This window comes from Mus musculus, chromosome 5 (genome assembly GCF_000001635.26).
Source record: "Mus musculus strain C57BL/6J chromosome 5, GRCm38.p6 C57BL/6J".
Taxonomy (NCBI): Eukaryota; Metazoa; Chordata; class Mammalia; order Rodentia; family Muridae; genus Mus; species Mus musculus.
The window spans coordinates 137,846,285-137,871,851 of NC_000071.6; the positions used below are offsets into that span (position 1 = coordinate 137,846,285).

At 46.3% G+C, this 25,567-nt stretch overlaps 2 protein-coding genes and 1 long non-coding RNA gene across 12 annotated transcripts; 1 reads left to right on the plus strand and 2 right to left on the minus strand.

The window, feature by feature from the left end:
- Positions 1 to 5,856: 5,856 nt before the first annotated feature.
- On the minus strand, positions 5,857 to 12,141 carry Pilrb1 (paired immunoglobin-like type 2 receptor beta 1). Of its 8 annotated transcripts, none has more exons than XR_868610.3 (5): positions 11,576 to 12,141; positions 10,872 to 11,258; positions 8,594 to 8,783; positions 6,741 to 6,882; positions 5,857 to 6,084 (listed from the first exon to the last, which is right to left on the minus strand). XR_868610.3 is itself a non-coding variant. In XM_030254178.1 (5 exons), exons 1-4 carry the CDS (start codon positions 11,579 to 11,581, stop codon positions 6,759 to 6,761), a joined length of 480 nt encoding a protein of 159 aa, XP_030110038.1. In that variant the 5' UTR covers positions 11,582 to 12,141; the 3' UTR covers positions 5,857 to 6,084; positions 6,741 to 6,758. The 8 variants fall into 8 exon arrangements, 6 of the variants coding, with proteins under 6 accessions (XP_030110038.1, XP_011239236.1, XP_030110037.1 ...); XM_030254178.1 differs by having other exon boundaries at positions 6,741 to 6,771; positions 10,872 to 11,142; NM_133209.2 differs by having other exon boundaries at positions 5,863 to 6,084; positions 6,741 to 6,771; positions 11,576 to 11,765.
- On the plus strand, positions 10,253 to 19,243 carry Gm36551. The gene is made up of 4 exons (XR_001784998.2): positions 10,253 to 10,862; positions 11,114 to 11,210; positions 13,934 to 14,073; positions 15,365 to 19,243. It is a non-coding gene; the product is annotated as a predicted gene, 36551 (long non-coding RNA).
- A 293-nt stretch (positions 19,244 to 19,536) lies between these two features.
- On the minus strand, positions 19,537 to 25,474 carry Pilrb2 (paired immunoglobin-like type 2 receptor beta 2). 3 transcript variants are annotated; one of them, NR_169051.1, is made up of 5 exons: positions 25,285 to 25,474; positions 24,581 to 24,967; positions 22,294 to 22,483; positions 20,421 to 20,584; positions 19,537 to 19,764 (listed from the first exon to the last, which is right to left on the minus strand). NR_169051.1 is itself a non-coding variant. In NM_001384202.1 (5 exons), the coding sequence occupies exons 1-4, from the start codon at positions 25,367 to 25,369 to the stop codon at positions 20,439 to 20,441; spliced, it is 675 nt and encodes a 224-aa protein (NP_001371131.1). In that variant the 5' UTR covers positions 25,370 to 25,474; the 3' UTR covers positions 19,537 to 19,764; positions 20,421 to 20,438. The 3 variants fall into 3 exon arrangements, 2 of the variants coding, with proteins under 2 accessions (NP_001371131.1, NP_001020103.1); NM_001384202.1 differs by having other exon boundaries at positions 20,421 to 20,451; NM_001024932.2 differs by having other exon boundaries at positions 19,545 to 20,584.
- Positions 25,475 to 25,567: the final 93 nt, after the last annotated feature.

Below are 25,567 nucleotides of genomic sequence, written 5' to 3' on the forward strand. Positions count from 1 at the left end.
ATGCCAGATTTTAAGCCTTAATGGAACTCGAATAGAACCCATCATTGTTGGCAATTTTACCTCTTTACTTACCTCTGCTTTTTCTTACTTTAAGGAATGGGTGGGAGTGATTTTGTTTGGTGCTGCCATATGCTGACTGGTGGTCATGCTTTGGTTGGTATGCAAATTCAGAACCCAACAAAAACGTGACAAGGTGATTATAACTCAGGCACTTTTAGCTATTGAAAACGGCGCCTCCCCTGAAGTTTGGTTATCTATGCTCAAGAATTAGTCGGCATCTGAGTTCTCTGCTCTTGCACCCCACAGATTTATGGATCCATTGCACTGGGATGAGAGAGACTCAACAATCATTGATTAGCCCTTGCACATTGCTGAGGTTTCCTCATTGCACGCGATAGGGTGATCATGATTTCCCCACTAATTCATTTTTTGGCTGGCCTCTTTTGTAAAGTTCGCCCTAGGTCATTTAGCAGTTATTGTCACACAGCACTGCGGTATCCAGAGACAGGCAACTTTCCTCATGCACAGACCAACCTAAGACACAGGTTACCCTATGACGGGTAAGGCTGTGACATTAGAGGAATGACCTAAAACAGGAGCCACGGCAGATGGACATAATTGCACAGGCCTAGTCCAGCCTTATTTTATTAAAACAAAAAGGGGGAGATGTGGGAAGCCACATGTGCAATTGCAGGGTGGCGCTGGCTTCCACTGGCTGCCATGCATACATAGGCTGTAAAGTTCTTTTGCCAAGATGAGGTTTTGAGAATTAACCAAAATTAACCAATCAGATGAGAGAGAAGTTAACCAATCAGATGAGAGAGAAGTTAACCAATCAGATGTAGGCATGCAAATGATGTGGTAAGCATAACCCAAGCACAACCAATCCAGGTGTGAGACACACCTCTCCTAGGCCTATATAAGCAGCACCAGTTCTGGGCTTGGGGTCTCTTTGCCTCTGCAATCAAGCTCTCCTAATAAACGTGTGCAGAAGGATCCTGCTGCAGCGTCCACCTTGCTGGCAAGTCGGGCACACGCAAGAAGTAAGCACTCCACCACATGAACCACATTCTTAGCTGCAGTTAGATCTGTGAGGTTGTAGTCCTGATCATGAGTCCTCACCTCCAGATTTCATCTGCCTTTCCCCTCTTCTCTGGGGCCTCTGGGGAATGGTGACTCAATTGCTAACTCACCCAAGAAGGGGCTGGACCTGACAAGACTGCTATATGTCATGTGCTGGACAGTAGCAGTTTTCCACAACAGGTTCTGGTGAGTTCTACAGGAACTCAGCTGCCCCTTGTGCCCTGCTCCACTGCTGCCTCTGCTGGCTTCTTAATTCCAAGTCATGGGCTCTGTTCTAGTCATGTTTTGGACTCAGTTGAATTCCTATGTGGAATTCAAATATCCCTCAGATAAGGCATACTGCAGACTCTGTGGGCCCTGAACCAGCAAATAACCTCATGGATAAAAAGTATCCCTCTCTTCTCCATTTCTGCCACACCACTTACCTATACATTCCTTGATTCCTCTTCCCTAGTGACAGCACACAGACCCCAGATGGAATCCTAAATACCCCACCCAGACTGGGACTTGGGGAGAGTGGAGGGGATGCTAGAGAGTGTGGTGGACAGATTGTAGATGGTAGCGCTGACAGGGTGCCCAGGCCAGAGTTGCAGTTTTACAAGAGCACAGTTGCCCTGCTGACATCTGACCTCATGTTTCTCCCCTAGGATGACATCATCCTATTCACCTCCCTCATCTGCTTCCTACCTCAGCATGAGCACACACTGCACCCCTGCCCTGGGAAGTCCCAGGAAGAGACTCTGTACTGTGTTCTAATGGCCCAGTGAGTGAGATTAGGGGACCAGCTCAGTCTCCTCTGGTATGAGGTCTGCCAACTCCTGCTGAGAGGCAAGAACAGAAATATTTATAAATGTTTCATCAAGTTTATGGTCACGGAAATAGAGAAATTCCCCACCTCCCTACTCAGTATTAGTTATTTAGCTTAAAACAAAACATTCCCAAACCCAAAACCTAAAAACTATTTGTAAACTGGGCATGACGGTCAGGACTTCATCCCATTGTGTAAGATGCAGCAGCAGGGGTAGTGCAGAATTTGAGGCCAGCCTTGATCTACACAACCTGTTCCAGAACAGACAGCTGTAGATAGTAGAGAGTCAGAACTATATAGTAGAGAGACCCCTTTCTCCAAAACAGAAACACACATCAAACAGTAATCAACCAAACAACAAAAACACTGTACTGGCTAGTTTTGTGTCAACTTGACACAGCTGGAGTTACCACAGAGAAAGGAGCTTCAGTTGAGGAAATTCCTCCATGAGATCCAACTGTAAGGCATTTTCTCAATTAGTGATCAAGGGGGAAAGGCCCCTTGTGGGTGGGACCATCTCTGGGCTGGTAGTCTTGGTTTTATAAGAGAGCAGGCTGAGCAAGCCATGAGAGGCAAGCCAGTAAAGAACATCCCTCCATTGCCTCTGCATCAGCTCCTGCTCCCTGACCTGCTTGAGTTCCAGTCCTGACTTCTTTTGGTGATGAACATCAGTATGGAAGTGTAAGCCAAATAAACCCTTTCCTCCCCAACTTGCTTCTTGGTCATGATGTTTGTGCAGGAATAGAAACCCTGACTAAGACAAATTGGTACCAGCAGAGTGGGGTATTCCTATGACAACCTGACCATGTTTTGGGGAGGACTGTGGAAGGACTTTGGAACTTTGGGGTTGAAGATCCATCCGTTGTTAAATCTCTGTCGGATGTTGTGTAGGAGCTTGGAAGATAATATTGAAAACACTGCAGAAGATGGAGGTCTGGTTTGTGAAATTTCAGAGGGAAAATTAAAGACTCTTTTCAGGGCCATTGCTGTTTTGATTGTGAAGATTCTGTAGTTCTGGTTAGCTGGGGCTGAAGAATCAGCTGTGATTAACAAGATACCAGAACTACCAAAGCAAAAACTTTGCATTACTGGGACTATTGATGCTGGTTAGCTGGAGCTAAGAAATTAGCGGTGATTAAGAAGAGACCAGCATCATTGAGGTGACATCTTCTGGGAAGTGTTTTCTGAAAGCACAAAGAGGCTGTGTTCCAGAGATAGCCAAGGTTTTACTCCTGCTGCAGTGGGACTTGGTAATGTGTAAGGGTCACCCAGGTGGTACTGGTTTTGAAGGCATGAAGGGGTCACGCAGAGCAGCTGAGGCTTGGCACTGTGAGAGGCCATGGAAGGCATTGGTGAAGGTGCAGCCTCAGTTGCAATTGACGGCCCAGGACTGAAGGGGTCATGCAGTGTTTTGGAGATGCCAGTACCATGAGATGACCACCAAGAGCAGCAGCAGCAGTGGAGTCCAGGCATCTGGAGCCTAGAGGACGATGTGTGTGCTACAAAGGGCATGGCTGGAGAAAGTGACCCAAGCCCTTGGAGGAGCCCAGAAGATTGTGAGTTGGATCCCAGACATTGGATGGTTAGAGATTGACTTTTGCTTTTGATTGTGACTGTGCTCTGATATTTTCCCTCTTGAAGGAAGAAACTATTTTAGTGGAGCCCACAATTAAGAGATTTTTAATTGTAAAAAGACTTTGGATTTTAGAAGATATTGGACATTTTAAAGGGATTGACTTTTAATATGTAAAGAATGTGGGACTTTTAAAGTTGTTTAGATCTTGGGGATGAATAAGAAATTAAGGGTTGAGGCTTACTAGTGATGTGTTTGTGTGTCAAGTTGACAAGGGGTCAATTGTACTGGCTAGTTTTGTGTCAACTTGACACAGCTGGAGTTACCACAGAGAAAGGAGCTTCAGTTGAGGAAATTCCTCCATGAGATCCAACTGTAAGGCATTTTCTCAATTAGTGATCAAGGGGGAAAGGCCCCTTGTGGGTGGGACCATCTCTGGGCTGGTAGTCTTGGTTTTATAAGAGAGCAGGCTGAGCAAGCCATGAGAGGCAAGCCAGTAAAGAACATCTCTCTATGGCCTCTGCATCAACTCCTGCTCCCTGACCTGCTTGAGTTCCAGTCCTGACTTCCTTTGGTGATGAACATCAGTATGGAAGTGTAAGCCAAATAAACCCTTTCCTCCCCAACTTGCTTCTTGGTCATGATGTTTGTGCAGGAATAGAAACCCTGACTAAGACAAACACTAAACTACCAACACCCACAATTTTTTATGTGAATCTGAAGAGGAAACTGGTATCATCTTCAAGTTCCACATCCCCAACAGAAAGGGAAGCAACAGATGACCTTTCTCCCTGACCTCTCCATACTGTTTGGAGTTTTGGTTAGCTTTGCTGTTGGTTTCAAGACCAAGTCTCATGTAACCCAGGCTGGCTTCAAACTCAAGAGGTAATAAGAATAGCTCCCCTTTCAGTGGTCCTCAAGCTTCGTAATGCTGGAACATTTTCTCATATTGGGGTAATCCCAACCATAAAATTGTTTCATTGGTATTTCATGACTGTGATTTTGCTATTGTTATGATGGTGATATAAACATCTGATATGCAGGATACCAGATATGTGGCTCCTGTAAAAATGTTGTTCTACTCTCAAAGAGGTGGTGACCCACGGGTTGAGAACCAGTGCTCCAACTGCTACTCTTCCCATCAGTACCTGTCAACCATTGGGAGGGCAGGCACGTTATGATGCTCAATTCCCTCTGGCACTTTGTCTTACTGATCAGCTCAGTCTATGGAACACATATTGCAAACCCTGGTAGCCAAGGAGGAAGCCAAGGTCTGCTCTGCACTTGGATCATAATCCTCCCTATTTGTAGATCAGAGACACATCTCCTAAGTCTATCAGCCTGGGGGTAAGTACCTATGTGATGTTGAGAATGAAGGGTCTTTGTAAGTTTTTGCTGTGGGTTTAAGGGGTTTCCCCCTTTAGAACAAGGGAAAGATTCTGGGAATTGACATCATCATTTGAGCAACTGCATTAAGGCCCCTTCTCTGTGGGCAGATGCCTGTGGCAGAGACCTGACAAATAGACTTCACAAACCACCATCATGGCATCCTACTGTGTGAACCCTTCAGGGATACTCAGAGGAAACACCACCCCAGGTCCCAAGATCATCATGCCCACGAAGGCTGCTGAGTTAATCTTCAGGAGGCTTGGATGCAGTCACAACCACAGCAGACACCTCAGAGCTGCTCCAGGACACTTCACTTTAGTCACAAGAAACCTTAGTGACATCTCCACAACTTCAATTATCTCCGGCTGGTCTCATGGGATTGGACATCATTTTCCCAATGCCTCAGCAAAGGCCCATGCATGACACTCATTTGAGGCTTGTGATTGGTGGACTGGAGCTGCATCTGTGCATCATTGCATCTATGGCTCACTGTGGCTGGTAGATCCCTATCAAATATGGCCCTGTCCTCGCTACAACAGAAGCCAGCTTTCTTTCTTACTTGGTCAGTCTGGATCGTTTCCTGTTTCCCCATAAGCTTTCTGTTAGAAGATGACCAGGTGACTATTAAATGTTAAGACAGACTTGACATGGGATAGAAGTTTTTTTCCTAAGAAAGACCAAAACGGCCAGAATATCAACATGGCAGGAAATGAGGGAATGAGTGTATATAGTTGGGTTTGTGGGCAGAGGAAGTCCAACACAGAATCCAAGATAGCCATGGTCTCTCACCTTATGCATAGTATTGAAAGGTTGGAGGTGTAGATGAGATGGCAGTAACCTGGATTTAAAGGAAAGAGAACCCCTATTCTTGGGCTGTGGTTCTCAATATGGATCATGGTACTGGCATCTTTCTCTCTGACCTGCATCGTGGACACAGTCTGCAACTCTATAGAGGTATAATGTGGAGCAAGGGGCAGGGACTGAAGAGAGACACTGAGACAAATTGCTTGGAGTAAGACATTTATTGAAAGTGTTAATAACTCCATGAGCAGACAGAGAACAGCACAGTCAGGCTTTGAGAATCAGAGACACACAGTATGACCTGGCTTCTGAGGAGAGAATATCAGAACCCAGAGAGTATCAGAGTCTGGCAGAAGTGGGGGTTATCTTCTATGTCTATCCAAGAATGGTGATGTTTCACAGCACAATCCTGCAGCCATGAGCTCTGATTCTGAAAGAGAGGAGACATGGAAGAAAGTGTTATGCAGAGTATGTGTTCACTAATAACTACTTTGATTTAAACTCACCTGTCTGGTGAGAGATCCTGGCACCTGGAGGTGTGTTAGCTGGGAACTAAGAGATGAGGTCTCACCGGGAGCCTGTGTGTGACCCTGAGACGTAGAGGACAATCGCCCAGATTGAGTTGTCTCTTTGTACCATTTGGGTCCCCAGGAATCCCATCCAGGTCATTGGGCTAGGTGGCAGGCTCCATTTCTCACTGAGCTATCTCACTGGTACACACTACTTTTTTGTGATTAATATGTAATTTAAAATACTTTATGTAAAATCAATTTAGAAAATGTTATAACTATTTATCACTTGAGCAATCCCCTTCATTTTTAAAAATGTGATTTTTCATTCAGTGGAACTTACCTTTTCTTCTATGCTAAGTGGAGATCCATCCCATGACTCTGCCTGTCTCTTCCTTGACCAGGGATGTGATTATAAATTCCTGCCACATCCCTGGCTCAGGATCCATCAAACTCAGGTCCTTCTACCCACGCGAAATGCTTTTCTGACTGAATCATCTCTCTGGCTCCCTTGCATGCCTCTCATAATAACTTCCCAACAACCCCTCAGCTGTCCCTTGGGATGGCAAGCACTCACCTTGCTGGGGTTTAGGCTTTAGTGTGCTGGCCTGTAGGAGAAGAAACTGTCAGTGTATCAGCCATGCTGGTTCTCCATCCTGACTCTCAGCTGTTCTCTGTGTCCGGACAACGTGAGGGGCCCAGGGCAGCAAACAGCTCTGCTGCAGTCATGCAGGGTCAGGTCTAAGAATCAGCAGAACATGAGGCCAGCCCTCAGCTGTCCCACTCGGCACAGTAAGTCAAAGAAAAGGTCTACTTTTCCACTGACCCATGTCCATGTCTTCCTTCTCTTCTTTCTCCTGCTCTGACCTCTCAAGACCTTCCTGCTTTCTCTGCTCTGCACTCACCATGTTTCCCTTTTGCCTCCTTGGATTCTGGCTCTCTCCTCTCCCTCTCTGAGCATGCTGCTGCCACCCTGCATATTCAGCCTCAGGGTTGAAATTCCAGTCAGACTTCTGCTGCTTTGTGACTGCTGCTCTCCCACCTCTCAGATGCTTGTAACCCTATTGGAGGCCTGGGCCTGCCTGAAACCCAAGGGCTCCATTTTCAAGTCTTCATTCTTCAAGTTTTATCACACATCACTATCTACTGATCTCTGCCCTTGTCCTGTATCTTCTAGTCACCCTGGCTTTACATTTGCTCTGAACCCCTTATACAGTGAGCTCCTGGTTGTTGTGATCAAGGTCTCCTGGAGCCCAAGTTGGCCTTCAGCTTGCTTTGTGACCATAGATGGTCTTGAACTCCTGATGCTCCTCTCTGCCCTTCCCCAGTGCTGGGATTTGTGTGTCCCTCATTGTATCACCATTTTCGATTCTTAGAATACTTATGTGTGTGAGAAGACAAATCGTTTATCTTTCTTTACAAACTGCGATTTGGAATCAAATAGAGATTGCACTGAATTTTTAGGTTCTGTGTGTTTGTGTTAGTGTTGTAAGGACTTATTGTATAAAATTTTGTATTCTGTGAATATCTTTGCAGTTTTTACTATTTCCTTAATATTAAATGTATGTATGAATGTATACATGTGTATCTATACATGTGGATGTGTGCACACACTTGTGAATGGTAGAACACAGCCTTGGACGTTGTTCTTCAGGAGCACTGCACCATTGTTATTGAGACAGCTCTGTCTTTGAGTAAGGCTGGCAGCACAGTGTCTCAGGGATCCTAGTGAGTCAGCCTGTTCAAGCATCTGACAGCTCTTTGTGTGCTTCCTGGGGATGAAACTCATGTCCCAGTGCTTGTGGAGCAAACATTTCAGCTGAGCCACCTCATAGGCTGTTTGTAACTTTGCTCTGTAGTGTTTGCTTCACCTCTGTCAGCTTTTAGGTTCTTTTTATACATTGTCTTTTCATCTGCGGGTCAATTACACACCTGATCTTAATTTCCATTTTGATCACACATGCCCTCTATTACACACCTGATCTTAATTTCCATTTTGATTACACATGCCCAACTCAAAGTGTCATCTCTTTTCCTAGGTCCCATGTCCTGTGGCATGTTGTCCCTGAATGTTGGTCTTTTCCTAAGTCTCACGTCCTGTGCCATGTTGTCCCTGAATGCTGGTCTGCTTTCAGATCTTCTTTAGCAGCCACAGCTCTGTCCAAATGAACACTCAGCCCCCGAAGCTCCTGTGTGCCTACTTGAACTCCTTAGGAGCAGGCTCTGTGTTCATCTGCCTCTGCTTCTCTAATTTCCAGCTGGTCGGAAGGACAGCAGGCTCCAGGGATGCAGTCCTTTTGGAGTTCAGGCATATTTCCCTCCTTCTGTTCTCTTTACTGTTCCCTGCACAAGCCTGCCCTTCTCCATCTTCCACAGCTGAGAACACTCCCAGTGGGGAAGCCTGGGTGAGGCCTGTCCTTTACCCATTACCTTTGCTTCCACCTCAGGAAGATCATCCATCCATAGACTAGGACTATGACCAAAACTTTAGCCAGGAGCATCGTGACCATGGCTCCCAGGTTCATCAGTGAAGGATTCCTCTGGTCGCTTGTGTGCTCCAGGCCAGCTGTGGTGAATTCAGAGGTGACGATGAAGGGGCTCCTCATGGTGGTGTTGAGTGCTGGGGAGAGATGAGAACTGAGCAGACATTCCCTGGATGAGTGAGGGATGGGTGAGTGTTACATCCTGTCTCCTCTATGTGATATGGGATGTGGAACATCTGTCAGATGTTCACACAGAGAAGGGAACAGATGCTTAAAGATGAGACTCTAGAAGAGCAAGCTCAAATGCACAGTCCCTAACTATCCTGGTGTGTGTCCACAGATTTTCATTTGGTCACATGTATCTAAGGCAGAAAAAAAACATTGATTTTTTTCACTTAAATGTCTGTAACATACATTTGGTTAATCTATAGACGGCTTGCTGCTTGGGCCTTAAACGAGTTTGCTCCCTAGCATCCATAAGAAGAGCCTGGTGAAGTGGGCATAACCTTTAATTCTATCCCAAGAGACAGAGGCAGTCAAATCTCTGTGAGCTGAGAGGCAGCCTGGTCTATGTATATAGTTCTACACCAAAAAGAGCCGAATGAGCTGTAATCCTAGTATAGAGAAGGTGGAGACAGGCTTGTCCTTGCAGCTTACTGGCCAGCTAACCTAGCCTCCTTGAGAAAGTTAAAGCCAGTGAGAAAACCTGTCCCCAAAAATAAGGTGGATGAGACCCTAGACTCTCCTCTAGCTTCAACCTCACAAATAAATGTGTACATACACACACAGACATAGATACACACAGTGATAGATAGACTTACATACAGATACACACAGAAAGGCATATACAGATCTGTATACACAGACACAGAAAGACACACACACACACATACACACACACACACACACACACACACACACACACACACAATTTTAGCCACATGTGTACCGCTCAGTCCAGGGCAGGATACATTCCTTTACTTTACAAATATTACTAAGAATAATTTCTTCAGCATTTACCTACTTGTGAATTCTAGACCTGTGGTTTGCAACCTGTGCATCACTGCCCCCACATGGATTGCATATCAGGTTTCACGCATATCAGGTACTTACATTGTGATTCATATCAGGAGGAATATTAAAGTTATGATGTAGCCATGATATACTTTTACGCATGTGGGTCCGCATAACATGAAGAACTGTATCAAATATATGCAGCATCAGGAAAGTGGAGAACCACTGAGCTAGACACATACATGAAATGGCTCCTCTCTCTTTCTGAGTTCAAGTCCTAATATGTCTATGTAGTCAGTATTAAGACAGGAGGGCTACATGCTGAGGTCCTGACATAAAATAAGGAAAGAAAGGAAGAAAAAGGAAAGAAAGAAAGAAAGAAAGAAAGAAGGAAAGGAAGAAGGAAAAAAGAAAGAAGCAGGTATGTTAAAAGAAAAATAGGGAGCCATAGAGCAAGATCATAAGAAACAATGCAGCAACACAGATTCCCTGCTCCTGTAGGGCCATGTGCAGGAACACACAGTGACCACCCTGGGCCTCACGGCTCCCAGTCTAGGGGACTTCAGTTGCTTCTGCATCAGAGGGGCTGGAGGGATCAGAAGACAGAGCAGCCACATCCTGAAAATAGGGAAATGTTCTTTTTCATTTTCTAATGGCTGAAGATCCTGAGGAGAGAAGACAGATGTGTCCTGGGGAGCTATGAGGGGAAGTGAAGGACTGTGGTGACATGTGGCAGTTATCAGTATACCTGAGGACCCCAGAACATGCAATGGTCCCCACTATATGTTCTTGCATGTTTTCTGAGCTGAGGTTGGAGCTGTGTGGAGATGCTGCATAGAGGGATCAATTGGAGTCCTTATGTAGGGCCAAGAGAGTCAGCTACATTCTGGAGAAGTTTATTCAGCTTGAAGTCATGTGTGAAAGCTGGCAGGAGAGTAGTCAGATTTCGAACAATAAGGGAGTGAGCAGGAGGGAAGGACAGATGCTAAAGCTTAGAGTCAGGTGTGGTTCTGTGTCTGCAGAGAATGACAAGACCATAGCAGAGGTAGCAGAGAAGGCTAGTCACAACCACAAGGGAAGTGCTGTTGGCAGAGGTATGGGCAGTGCCAAGGGAAATGAATATGAAAGGAAGCTCAGAGTTGTGAAGCCTGAGGTGACAGGCACAGGACAAGGAAGCCACAGACATCAAAGCCCGAGCCAAGGTGACTCACCTTGGGTCACGTTGAGTTGGGTTCCAGGAATTGACTGCCACAACTTCATGCCTTCTGTCGACTGCAGATTAACTCGACTAAAGTACTGGGCTTGGTCAGACTCCTTCAAGTTCAGGATTCTGAGGACTCCAGATGTCTGACCCTGTGTCCAGTTCAGGATGAGCCGGCCCTTGAAGTGCTCATGTATGAAAGGCAGGGAGGAGTTGTAGATGACTTCCCCATGGAAATCCTTCCATTTCCAGGCTATGCTCATCTGTGGATCCTTGGCCAACTTCCAGGGGAAATAGAAGGAGAAGGGGATGTCGATGGAGCCACCCTGGACTCCAGAGCAGCGTTCAGGTTGGTTGACCCCAAAGCCATTTTTTCTGTTGTATCTTTCTGAATTTCCTGGGAAGGATGGGGAGACTCTGAAGCCACTGCAGGGGACAGTGACAGGAAACATAGAAAGGACAACACAGAACATTCTGAGACTTCTTGCACAGGCAGGGCTGAGACACAAGGCAGGACTGTCCCTAACGCTAGTGGGACAGGAAAGAGAGTGAAGGGTTGGGTTGGGCTCCCTCTGCAATGTTAACAGACTCTTGGGGCAGAGGGTCCTGGCTGGCTCCTCTAGCAGACACCTGTACACATGACTCCCTACTCTTCCCAGCCCCACTGTCCCCTCCTGAGGTTAAGTCCCTGCTAGTGAGGTCACTACCACTCACCAGCATGCAGACAGCCTGATGAGAGCAGAAGCAGGACCTGAGCCATGGCTGGAGTCCCTCCAGGAAGCGAGATCAGCAAAGCCATCAGGAAGGCAAGGATGCTCTGTCTAGGGACACTGGGGTGCTCAGGAGTCCAGAGAGAACCAGGGTAAAGTGAAACAGATCCCCAGGCATTCACATGTGGAGGACTGAGTTGGGGCAGGACCTCTCCATCTCCACCTCCTTGTGGCCAGCAACTTCCTTTATTGATCTGGCTTCTTCTTTTCCCATGTTGCAGAAGATCCGCCCTGTGGTCACTGACAACATAACTGGACTTTGGCCCAGCCCCCATTGTTGGCTTGGAGACAAGGCCTTGTCCTCAGGAGGCAGGGTTCTCCTCTCTTCCACCTTCATCTTCTATCTTATCTACTGTTTTCCATTTCCTAAGTGGCTTGTAATCTCTGTTTCCCTTCCTCTATTTTTCTTCTATTCTTTCCTTCCCCCTACTCAATCTCTTTCTCATTATGTCTCCCACCATGCTGGTTGTCACATTTCTCTCTAATTATCTCACCTAATGAAGTTGTCAGTTTCTAAATCACCTCAGACACAATGAGGAAGGTGTAATTAGGAAACACAGTAAGTCCCAGGCCCTAGCACAGTAACCTCCCTACCCTGCTCTTCCTTCCCCCTCTCTGTCCACATCGCAACTTGCTCTTTCTTGCCTTTCAGGGAGCCTTCCCAGTGCACAGGCAGAATCAAGGCTTGCCCTGATCTCTGTGGCAGAGCCTCCAACTTCCCTGGGTTTCTTGGACAGTGACTCTAAAGCTACTCCAGTTTCTAAAGGAGCATTTCTGCCTCTCCTCCTCCTACCATAACACTTACTCAGGAGAGGATAACAAGGATCAGAGAAGTCAAGGCACTTGTCACATGACAGCCACATGGCTCATTGACTGGACTTTAGTCACATTGAGTTCTTGGAGTCTTCCATTTCACACAGAGACTTCAGTCTGCCTGCTCAGTACAGCCTCTGAGGAGGCTCCTTCCACAAAGCTCTTGAGTGACTCCCTCTATTTATGGCCACACTAGAAACTTCTTTGGACTAAGTGGGCAAACACAGCTCTGAGCAGCCATGTGTCATTCATGATGTAAGGCCTGGGACATGGCTGACAGTGGACACAGCTGGCCTGTGACTTGGGTAGAGATATGAAAGGTTGGGGCAGAGGCTGTGGTGACCTCAGGGCAGATTCTAAAGAGGTTCATCCTGCCCTTCCCCAAGACATGATGCCATGAGCTCCCTGAAGGGCACAAACACACATGGTGTCAGAGGAAGTGGCATCAATCTCCCTGAGTGACATGTGCAGAGGCCTCTTCCCATTTCCTTAGGTTCCCTGGCATTGATCGCCTTGTTCCTGCTTCCCTGCAGCTGGCTTTGCAGCCTGCCCTCTCTCATGTCTGCTCTCTGACTCCCTTCACAGTCCCCATGGTCCTCAGATCCCTTGTTCTGATCCAGACACAAACAGTCAGGTCCTGACAGTTTGTTTTTATCTGTATTCATAGTACCCTTGGAGACACTGAGGCATAGAGCCTATGGGTGAGTTGGCTCCAGATGGAAGGTTAGTCAGATCAGGGACTAGGGATGTGTGTGTGTGTGTGTGTGTGTGTGTTTAAATTCTATCTCAAGAAGCCCAAAGTGGTCCTAAAACTTGTTATATAGCCAGAGATGACCACGAAGGACTAGAGAACCTCTTGCCTGGTGCTCCCATGAGCAGAGATTCCAAGTGTGCACCATCCTGTCCCTTTATCTATTGTTGGACATAAAACCTTTGGTTCTTTGCATGTCAGGAAAGTAAGTGTGGGAAGCCACATGTGCCATTGCAGGGTGGCACTGGCTTCTGCTGGCTACCACGCATACATAGGCAGTAAAGTTTTTTTTGCCAAGGTGAGGTTTTGAGAATTAACCAAAATTAACCAATTAGATGAGAGAGAAGTTAACCAATCAGATGAGAGAGAAGTTAACCAATCAGATGAGAGAGAAGTTAACCAATCAGATGTGGGCATGCAAATGAGGTGGTAAGCATAACCCAAGCACAACCAATCCGGGTGTGAGACACGCCTCTCCTAGGCCTATATAAGCAGCACCAGTTCTAGGCTTGGGGTCTCTTTGCCTCTGCAATCAAGCTCTCCCAATAAATGTGTGCAGAAGGATCCTGCTGCAGCTTCTGCTTTGCTGGTGAGTCGGGCACAGTGCGCTCAAGAAGTGGTGCCGAAAACCCGGGAAAAGGAACATGTTCAGGCAGGAGCGAAGACCCCCTGCTACAGGGAGGATTCAGAACTGCATCGCGGGGAAGGAGCGGTTAATAAAGTGTTCCTGTAAAACAGACTGCTGAGAAGGATCTGGAGTGAATTCAGAACTCTTCAGCTGGGGAACAGTGGTAATGAAGTGTTCCTGCAAAACAGACTGCTGAGAAGGATCTGACTGTGTGGATTCAGAACTCTTCAGCTGAGGAACGGTGGTACCGGTAAGTCTCCCAAATTGATCACCGGGTTAAAGGGGGATATGTTTTTTAAGAAAAAGGAAAAGAGGGCTGAAGAGATGGCTCAGAGGTTAAGAGCAATGGCTGCTCTTCCAAAGGTCCTGAGTTCAAATCCCAGCAACCACATGGTGGCTCACAACCATCTGTAATGAGATCTGATTCCCTCTTCTGGAGTGTCTGAAGACAGCTACAGTGTACTTACATATAATAATAAATAAATAAATCTTAAAAAAAAAAGAAAAAGGAAAAGGGAGGAAAAATAAAAGGAACCAGTGATAAAGAAAAGGAAATAGTGAAGGAAAGGAAAAGGGAAAGGAAAGGAAAGGAAGGGAAAGAAAGGAAAGGAAAGAAAGAAACGAAAGGAAAGAAAGGAAGGAGAGAAGGGATAGAGAGAAGAGAAGGAAAGAAAGGATTGAGACGATAAGGTTCCCGGCTTTGGGACAAGTTAAGGTTCATGAGTTATGCTTTTTTCTCCCATTGACCCTTTGTGGGTAGGTCTGATAGGTTTGGTCTTGTTTGTTCTGATATATGGACTCTGTTACTGTTTGAAACTGTGTGTAGAGGCAGTCAAGAGAGGTCAGAAAATCCTTACAGAGCAACAAGAAAGTATGTCGGAAGAGGAGAAGGGCTTAAAAAGAAAAAAGAAAAAGAAAGGAGACACAGTGTTATCAGGTGGACAGAAAGGACAAAATAAAAGAGCCAAGGCGGAGGAGGAAGGCGAATTAACTTCTGCGACCCCTCCCTATGCCTCCTCGGCAGCCACCTATAGGCAGACCTTCTGTCCAGAGGTTTGGAGAGAGGTTAGATTCTCCTTGCTGGGATGTCCTATTTTCACTGACCAAGCAGGGCGGAGATATCATGAGCCTCTAGATTTCAAAGTAATCAGGAATTTGGCTGAGTCAGTGCGGACGTTCGTACGGCTTAACTGCCTCCTATACTGTGGCTCAAGTAGAGGCCTTGAATAGACACTGCATGACGCTGTCTGATTGGGCAGGCTTGGTGAAGACATGCCTTTCACCTGGGCAGTATTTAGATTGAAAAGCCTTCCTTATTGAATTTGCAAATGAAAGGGCAGCAGCTAACTCTGCTGCAGGAAATCCAGCACGGGATTGGGATTTGCTGCTTGGTCAAGGTTGCTTTGCACAACAACAGACAGGATATCCAGTGCAGGTGTTTGAGCAGGTGAATCAGATTGCCATAAGGGCATGGAAATCATTGCCCACCTGTGTTGACGGTGTTGACGAGGGTGAAAGGCTCTGTTTGTGTGTTTCCCCAGGATCACCAACAACAGCTGTGGGTCCCAGAACGGCTGACCAGAGCAATTCAAAACAAGCAGAACTATGAGGACATGGATGTTCCTGTGGCTGAGAATGCTCCCGCTAGTGAGAACTGAAGAGCTCTGTGTTCCTGAAACCATGCCGTTTACACATTCGGGTGTTTCCTCAATTCTTTACATCTAATGCCAGATTTTAAGCCTTAATGGAACTCGAATAGAACCCATCATTGTTGGCAATTTTACCTCTTGGCTTACCTCTGCTTTATCTTACTTTAAGGAATGGGTAGGAGTGATTTTGTTTGGTGCTGCCATATGCTGTGGACTGGTGTTCATGCTTTGGTTGGTATGCAAATTCAGAACCCAACAAAAATGTGACAAGGTGATTAAACTCAGGCACTTTTAGCTATTGAAAACGGCGCCTCCCCTGAAGTTTGGTTATCTATGCTCAAGAATTAGTTGGCATCTGAGCTCTCTGCTCTGGCACCCCACGGATTTATGGATCCATTGCACTGGGATGAGAGAGACTCAACAATCATTGATCAGCCCTTGCACATTGCTGAGGTTTCCTCATTGCACGCGATAGGGTGATCATGATTTCCCCACTAATTCATTTTTTGGCTGGCCTCTTTTGTAGAGTTCGCCCTAGGTCATTTAGCAGTTATTGTCACACAGCACTGTGGTATCCAGAGACAGGCAACTTTCCTCATGCACAGACCAACCTAAGACACAGGGCTCGGTGGCGATAGGGTTACCCTATGACGGGTAAGGCTGTGACATTAGAGGAATGACCTAAAACAGGAGCCACGGCGGATGGACATAATTGCACAGGCCTAGTCCAGCCTTATTTTATTAAAACAAAAAGGGGGAGATGTGGGAAGCCACATGTGCAATTGCAGGGTGGCGCTGGCTTCCACTGGCTACCATGCATACATAGGCTGTAAAGTTTTTTTGCCAAGATGAGGTTTTGAGAATTAACCAAAATTAACCAATCAGATGAGAGACAAGTTAACCAATCAGATGAGAGAGAAGTTAACCAATCAGATGTAGGCATGCAAATGATGTGGTAAGCATAACCCAAGCACAACCAATCCAGGTGTGAGACACGCTTCTCCTAGGCCTATATAAGCAGCACCAGTTCTGGGCTTGGGGTCTCTTTGCCTCCGCAATCAAGCTCTCCCAATAAATGTGTGCAGAAGGATCCTGCTGCAGCGTCGACCTTGCTGGCAAGTCGGGCACACGCAAGAAGTAAGCACTCCACCACATGAACCACATTCTTAGCTGCAGTTAGATCTGTGAGGTTGTAGTCCTGATCATGAGTCTTCACCTCCAGATTTCATCTGCCTTTCCCCTCTTCTCTGGGGCCTCTGGGGAATGGTGACTCAATTGCTAACTCACCCAAGAAGGGGCTGGACCTGACAAGACTGCTATATGTCATGTACTGGACAGTAGCAGTTTTCCACAACAGGTTCTGGTGAGTTCTACAGGAGCTCAGCTGCCCCTTGTGCCCTGCTCCACTGCTGCCTCTGCTGGCTTCTTAATTCCAAGTCATGGGCTCTGTTCTAGTCATGTTTTGGACTCAGTTGAATTCCTATGTGGAATTCAAATATCCCTCAGATAAGGCATACTGCAGACTCTGTGGGCCCTGACCCAGCAAATAACCTCATGGATAAAAAGTATCCCTCTCTTCTCCATTTCTGCCACACCACTTACCTATACATTCCTTGATTCCTCTTCCCTAGTGACAGCACACAGACCCCAGATGGAATCCTAAATACCCCACCCAGACTGGGACTTGGGGAGAGTGGAGGGGATGCTAGAGAGTGTGGTGGACAGATTGTAGATGGTAGCGCTGACAGGGTGCCCAGGCCAGAGTTGCAGCTTTACAAGAGCACAGTTGCCCTGCTGACATCTGACCTCATGTTTCTCCCCTAGGATGACATCATCCTATTCACCTCCCTCATCTGCTTCCTACCTCAGCATGAGCACACACTGCACCCCTGCCCTGGGAAGTCCCAGGAAGAGACTCTGTACTGTGTTCTAATGGCCCAGTGAGTGAGATTAGGGGACCAGCTCAGTCTCCTCTGGTATGAGGTCTGCCAACTCCTGCTGAGAGGCAAGAACAGACATATTTATTAATGTTTCATCAAGTTTATGGTCACAGAAATAAAGAAATTCCCCACCTCCCTACTCAGTATTAGTTATGTAGCTTAAAACAAAACATTCCCAAACCCAAAACCTAAAAACTATTAGTAAACTGGGCATGACGGTCAGGACTTCATCCCATTGTGTAAGATGCAGCAGCAGGGGTAGTGCAGAATTTGAGGCCAGCCTTGATCTACATAACCTGTTCCAGAACAGACAGATGTAGATAGTAGAGAGTCAGAACTATATAGTAGAGAGACCCCTTTCTCCAAAACAGAAACACACATCAAACAGTAATCAACCAAACAACAAAAACACTAAACTATCAACACCCACAATTTTTTATGTGAATCTGAAGAGGAAACTGGTATCATCTTCAAGTTCCACATCCCCAACAGAAAGGGAAGCAACAGATGACCTTTCTCCCTGACCTCTCCATACTGTTTGGAGTTTTGCTTAGCTTTGCTGTTGGTTTCAAGACAAAGTCTCATGTAACCCAGGCTGGCTTCAAACTCAAGAGGTAATAAGAATAGCTCCCCTTTCAGTGGTTCTCAAGCTTCGTAATGCTGGAACATTTTCTCATATTGGGGTAATCCCAACCATAAAATTGTTTCATTGGTATTTCATGACTGTGATTTTGCTATTGTTGTGATGGTGATATAAACATCTGATATGCAGGATACCAGATATGTGGCTCCTGTAAAAATGTTGTTCTACTCTCAAAGAGGTGGTGACCCACGGGTTGAGAACCAGTGCTCCAACTGCTACTCTTCCCATCAGTACCTGTCAACCATTGGGAGGGCAGGCACGTTATGATGCTCAATTTCCTCTGGTACTTTGTCTTACTGATCAGCTCAGTCTATGGAACACATATTGCAAACCCTGGTAGCCAAGGAGGAAGCCAAGGTCTGCTCTGCACTTGGATCATAATGTTCCCTATTGGTAGATCAGAGACACATCTCCTAAGTCTATCAACCTGGGGGTAAGTACCTATGTGATGTTGAGAATGGAGGGTCTTTGTAAGTTTTTGCTATGGGTTTAAGGGGTTTCCCCCTTTAGAACAAGGGAAAGATTCTGGGAATTGACATCATCATTTGAGCAACTGCATTAAGGCCCCTTCTCTGTGGGCAGATGCCTGTGGCAGAGACCTGACAAATAGACTTCACAAACCACCATCATGGCATCCTACTGTGTGAACCCTTCAGGGATACTCAGAGGAAACACCACCCCAGGTCCCAAGATCATCGTGCCCACGAGGGCTGCTGAGTTAATCTTCAGGAGGCTTGGATGCAGTCACAGCCACAGCAGACACCTCACAGCTGCTCCAGGACACTTCACTTTAGTCACAGGAAACCTTAGTGACATCTCCATAACTCCAATTATCTCCGGCTGGTCTCATGGGATTGGACATCATTTCCCAATGCCTCAGCAAAGGCCCATGCATGACACTCATTTGAGGCTTGTGATTGGTGGACTGGAGCTGCATCTGTGCATCATTGCATCTATGGCTCACTGTGGTTGGTAGATCCCTATCAAATATGGCCCTGTCCTTCTCGCTACAACAGAAGCCAGCTTTCTTTCTTACTTGGTCAGTCTGGATGGTTTCCTGTTTCCCCATAAGCTTTCTGTTAGAAGATGACCAGCTGACTATTAAATGTTAAGACAGACTTGACATGGGATAGAAGTTTTTTTCCTAAGAAAGACCAAAACGGCCAGAATATCAACACGGCAGAAAATGAGGGAATGAGTGTATATAGTTGGGTTTGTGGGCAGAGGAAGTTTAACACAGGATCCAAGACAGCCATGGTCTGTCACCTTATGCATAGTATTGAAAGGTTGGAGCTGTAGATGGGATGGCAGTATTCTGGGTTTAAGGGAAAGAGGAACACCTATTCTCAGGCTGTGGTTCTCAGTATGGATCATGGTACTAGCATCTTTCTTTCTGACCTGCATCCTGGACACAGTCTGCAACTCTATAGAGGTATAATGTGGAGCAAGGGGCAGGGACTGAAGAGAGACACTGAGACAAATTGCTTGGAGTAAGACATTTATTGAAAGTGCTAATAACTCCATGAGCAGACAGAGAACAGCACAGTCAGGCTTTGAGAATCAGAGACACACAGTATGACCTGGCTTCTGAAGAGAGAATATCAGAACCCAGAGAGTATCAGAGTCTGGCAGAAGTGGGGGTTATCTTCTATGTCTATCCAAGAATGGTGATGTTTCATAGCACAATCCTGCAGCCATGAGCTCTGATTCTGAAAGAGAGGAGACATGGAAGAAAGTGTTATGTAGAATATGTGTTCACTAATAACTACTTTGATTTAAACTCACCTGTCTGGTGAGAGATCCTGGCACCTGGAGGTGTGTTAGCTGGGAACTAAGAGATGAGGTCTCACCGGGAGCCTGTGTGTGACCCTGAGACGTAGAGGACAATCGCCCAGATTGAGTTTTCTCTTTGTACCACTTGGGTCCCCAGGAATTCCATCCAGGTCATTGGGCTAGGTGGCAGGCTCCATTTCTCACTGAGCTATCTCACTGGTACACACTACTTTTTTGTGATTAATATTTAATTTAAAATACTTTATATAAAATCAATTTTGAACATGTTATAACTATTTATCACTTGAGCAATCTCCTTCATTTTTAAAAACATGATTTTTCATTCAGTGGAACTTACCAATTCTTCTATGCTAGGTGGAGAGCCATCCCATGACTCTGCCTGTCTCTTCCTTGACCAGGGATGTGATTATAAATTCCTGCCACATCCCTGGCTCAGGATCCATCAAACTCAGGTCCTTCTACTCATGTGCAATGCTTTTCTGACTGAATCATCTCTCTGGCTCCCTTGCATGCCTCTCATAATAACTTCCCAACAATCCCTCAGTTGTCCCTTGGGATGGCAAGCACTCACCTGGCTGGGGTTTAGGCTTTAGTGTGCTGGCCTGTAGGAGAAGAAACTGTCAGTGTGTCAGCCATGCTGGTTCTCCATCCTGACTCTCAGCTGTTCTCTGTGTCCGGACAATGTGAGGGGCCCAGGGCAGCAAACAGCTCTGCTGCAGTCATGCAGGGTCAGGTCTAAGAATCAGCAGAACATGAGGCCAGTCCTCAGCTGTCCCACTCGGCACAGTAAGTCAAAGAAAAGGTCTACTTTTCCACTGACCCATGTCCATGTCTTCCTTCTCTTCTTTCTCCTGCTCTGACCTCTCAAGACCTTCCTGCTTTCTCTGCTCTGCACTCACCATGTTTCCCTTTTGCCTCCTTGGATTCTGGCTCTCTCCTCTCCCTCTCTGAGCATGCTGCTGCCACCCTGCAGATTCAGCCTCAGGGTTGAAATTCCAGTCAGACTTCTGCTGCTTTGTGACTGCTGCTCTCCCACCTCTCAGATGCTTGTAACCCTATTGGAGGCCTGGGCCTGCCTGAAACCCAAGGGCTCCATTTTCAAGTCTTCATTCTTCAAGTTTTATCACACATCACTATCTACTGATCTCTGCCCTTGTCCTGTATCTCCTAGTCACCCTGGCTTTACATTTGCTCTGAACCCCTTATACAGTGGGCTTCTGGTTGTTGTGATCAAGGTCTCATGGAGCCCAAGTTGGCCTTCAGCTTGCTTTGTAACCATAGATGGCCTTGAACTCCTGATGCTCCTCTCTGCCCTTCCCCAGTGCTGGGATTTGTGTGTCCCTCATTGTATCACCATTTTCGATTCTTAAAATACTTATGTGTGTGAGAAGTCAAATCGTTTATCTTTCCTTACAAACTGCAATTTGGAATCAAATAGAGAGAGATTGCACTGAATTTTTAGGTTCTGTGTGTTTGTGTTAGTGTTGTAAGGACTTATTTTATAAAATTTTGTATTCTGTGAATATCTTTGCAGTTTTTACTATTTCCTTAATATTAAATGTATGTATGAATGTATACATGTGTATCTATACATGTGGATGTGTGCACACACTTGTGAATGGTAGAACACAGCCTTGGACTTTGTTCTTCAGGAGCACTGCACCATTGTTATTGAGACAGCTCTGTCTTTGAGTAAGGCTGGCAGCACAGTGTCCCAGGGATCCTAGTGAGTCAGCCTGTCCAAGCATCTGACAGCTCTTTGTGTGCTTCCTGGGGATGAAACTCATGTCCCAGTGCTTGTGGAGCAAACATTTCAGCTGAGCCACCTCATAGGCTGTTTGTAACTTTGCTCTGTAGTGTTTGCTTTTAGTGTCCAAACCTTTACCTCTGTCAGCTTTTAGGTTCTTTTTATACATTGTCTTTTCATCTGCGGGTCTATTACACACCTGATCTTAATTTCCATTTTGATCATACATGCCCTCTATTACACACCTGATCTTTATTTCCATTTTGATCACACATGCCCAACTCAAAGTGTCACCTCTCTTCCTAGGTCCCATGTCCTGTGGCATGTTGTCCCTGAATGTTGGTCTTTTCCTAGGTCCCATGTCCTGTGTCATGCTGTCCCTGAATGCTGGTTTGCTTTCAGATCTTCTTTAGCAGCCACAGCTCTGTCCAAATGAGCACTCAGCCCCTGAAGCTCTTGTGTGCCTACTTGAACTCCTTAGGAGCAGGCTCTGTGTTCATCTGCCTCTGCTTCTCTAATTTCCAGCTGGTCGGAAGGACAGCAGGCTCCAGGGATGCAGTCCTTTTGGAGTTCAGGCATATTTCCCTCCTTCTGTTCTCTTTACTGTTCCCTACACAAGCCTGCCCTTCTCCATCTTCCACAGCTGAGAACACTCCCAGTGGGGAAGCCTGGGTGAGGCCTGTCCTTTACCCATTACCTTTGCTTCCACCTCAGGAAGATCATCCATCCATAGACTAGGATTATGACTACAACTTTAGCCAGGAGCATCGTGACCATGGCTCCCAGGTTCATCAGTGAAGGATTCCTCTTGTCCCTTGTGTGCTCCAGGCCAGCTGTGGTGAATTCAGAGGTGACGATGAAGGGGCTCCTCATGGTGGTGTTGAGTGCTGGGGAGAGATGAGAACTGAGCAGACATTCCCTGGATGAGTGAGGGATGGGTGAGTGTTACATCCTGTCTCCTCTATGTGATATGGGATGTGGAACATCTGTCAGATGTTCACACAGAGAAGGGAACAGATGCTTAAAGATGAGACTCTAGAAGAGCAAGCTCAAAAGCACAGTCCCTAACTATCCTGGTGTGTGTCCACAGATTTTCATTTGGTCACATGTATCTAAGGCAGAAAAAAACATTGATTTTTTTTCACTTAAATGTCTGTAACATACATTTGGTTAATCTATAGACGGCTTGCTGCTTGGGCCTTAAACGAGTTTGCTCCCTAGTATCCATAAGAAGAGCCTGGTGAAGTGGGCATAACCTTTAATTCTATCCCAAGAGACAGAGGCAGTCAAATCTCTGTGAGCTGAGAGGCAGCCTGGTCTATGTATATAGTTCTACACCAAAAAGAGCCGAATGAGCTGTAATCCTAGTATAGAGGAGGTGGAGACAGGCTTGTCCTTGCAGCTTACTGGCCAGCTAACCTAGCCTCCTTGAGAAAGTTAAAGCCAGTGAGAAAACCTGTCCCCCAAAATAAGGTGGATGAGACCCTAGACTCTCCTCTAGCTTCAACCTCATAAATAAATGTGTACATACACACACAGACATAGATACACACAGTGATAGATAGACTTACATACAGATACACACAGAAAGGCATATACAGATCTGTATACACAGACACAGAAAGACACACACACACACACACACATACACACACACACACACACACACATACACACACACACACACACACACACAATTTTAGCCACATGTGTACCGCTCAGTCCAGGGCAGGATACATTCCTTTGCTTTACAAATATTACTAAGAATAATTTCTTCAGCATTTACCTGCTTGTGAATTCTAGACCTGTGGTTTGCAACCTGTGCATCACTGCCCCCACGTGGATTGCATATCAGGTTTCACGCATATCAGGTACTTACATTGTGATTCATATCAGGAGGAATATTAAAGTTATGATGTAGCCATGATATACTTTTACGCATGTGGGTCCGCATAACATGAAGAACTGTATCAAATATATGCAGCATCAGGAAAGTGGAGAACCACTGAGCTAGATACATACATGAAATGGCTCCTCTCTCTTTCTGAGTTCAAGTCCTAATATGTCTATGTAGTCAGTATTAAGATAGGAGGGCTACATGCTGAGGTCCTGACATAAAATAAGGAAAGAAAGGAAGAAAAAAGAAAGAAAGAAAGAAAGAAGGAAAGGAAGAAGGAAAAAAGAAAGAAGTAGGTATGTTAAAAGAAAAATAGGGAGCCATAGAGCAAGGTCATAAGAAACAATGCAGCAACACAGATTCCCTGCTCCTGTAGGGACCTGTGCAGGAACACACAGTGACCACCCTGGGCCTCAGGGCTCCCGTGTCCAGGGGACTGCAGTTGCTACTGCATCAGAGGGGCTGGAGAGATCAGAAGACAGAGCAGCCACATCCTGAAAATAGGGAAAATTTCTTTTTCATTTTCTAATGGCTGAAGATCCTGAGGAGAGAATACAGATGTGTCCTGGGGAGCTATGAGGGGAAATGAAGGACTGTGGTGGCATGTGGCAGTTATAAGTATACCTGAGGATACCAGAACATGCAATGGTCCCCACTATATGTTCTTTTATAGTTTCTGAGCTGAGGTTGGAGTTGTGTGGAGATGCTGCATAGAGGGATCAATTGGAGTCCTTATGTAGGGCCAAGAGAGTCAGCTACATTCTGGAGAAGTTTATTCAGCTTGAAGTCATGTGTGAAAGCTGGCAGGAGAGTAGTCAGATTTCGAACAATAAGGGAGTGAGCAGGAGGGAAGGACAGATGCTAAAGCTTAGAGTCAGGTGTGGTTCTGTGTCTGCAGAGAATGACAAAACCATAGCAGAGGTAGCAGAGAAGGCTAGTCACAACTACAAGGGAAGTGCTGTTGGCAGAGGTATGGGCAGTTCCAAGGGAAATGAATATGAAAGGAAGCTCAGAGTTATGAAGCCTGAGGTGACAGGCACAGGACAAGGAAGCCACAGACATCAAAGCCCGAGCCAAGGTGACTCACCTTGTGTCAGGGTGAGTTGGGTTCCAGGAAGTGACTGCCAAAACTTTATGCCTTCTGTTGTTTGCAGAAAAACTCTGCAGAAGTACCAGGTCTGGTCAGACTCCTTAAAGTTCAGGATTCTGAGGACTCCAGATGTCTGACCCTGTGTCCAGTTCAGGATGAGCCGGCCCTTGAAGTGCTCATGTATGAAAGGCATGGAGGAGTTGTAGATGAAGTGCCCAAAGAAATCCTTCCATCTCCAGGCTATGCTCATCTGTGGATCCTTGGCTAACTTCCAGGGGAAGTAGAAGGAGAAGGGGATGTCGATGGAGCCACCCTGGACTCCAGAGCAGCGTTCAGGTTGGTTGACCCCAAAGTCATTTCCTCCGTTTGATCTTGCTGAATTTCCTGGGAAGGATGGGGAGACTCTGAAGCCACTGCAGGGGACAGTGACAGGAAACATAGAAAGGACAACACAGAACATTCTGAGACTTCTTGCACAGGCAGGGGTGAGACACAAGGCAGGACTGTCCCCAAAGCTAGTGGGACAGGAAAGACAGTGAAGGGTTGGGTTGGGCTCCCTCTGCAATGTCAACTGACTCTTGGGGCAGAGAGTCCTGGCTGGCTCCTCTAGCAGACACCTGTCCACATGACTCCCTACTCTTCCCAGCCCCATTGTCCCCTCCTGAGGTTAAGTCCCTGCTAGTGAGGTCGCTACCACTCACCAGCATGCAGACAGGCTGATGAGAGCAGAAGCAGGATCTGAGCCATGGCTGGAGTCTCTCCAGGAAGCGAGATCAGCAAAGCCATCAGGAAGGCAAGGATGCTCTGTCTAGGGACACTGGGGTGCTCAGGAGTCCAGAGAGAACCAGGGTAAAGCGAGACAGATCCCCAGGCCTTCTCATGTGGAGGACTGAGTTGGGGCAGGACCTTTCCATCTCCACCTCCTTGTGGCCAGCAACTTCCTTTATTGATCTGGCTTCTTCTTTTCCCATGTTGCAGAAGATC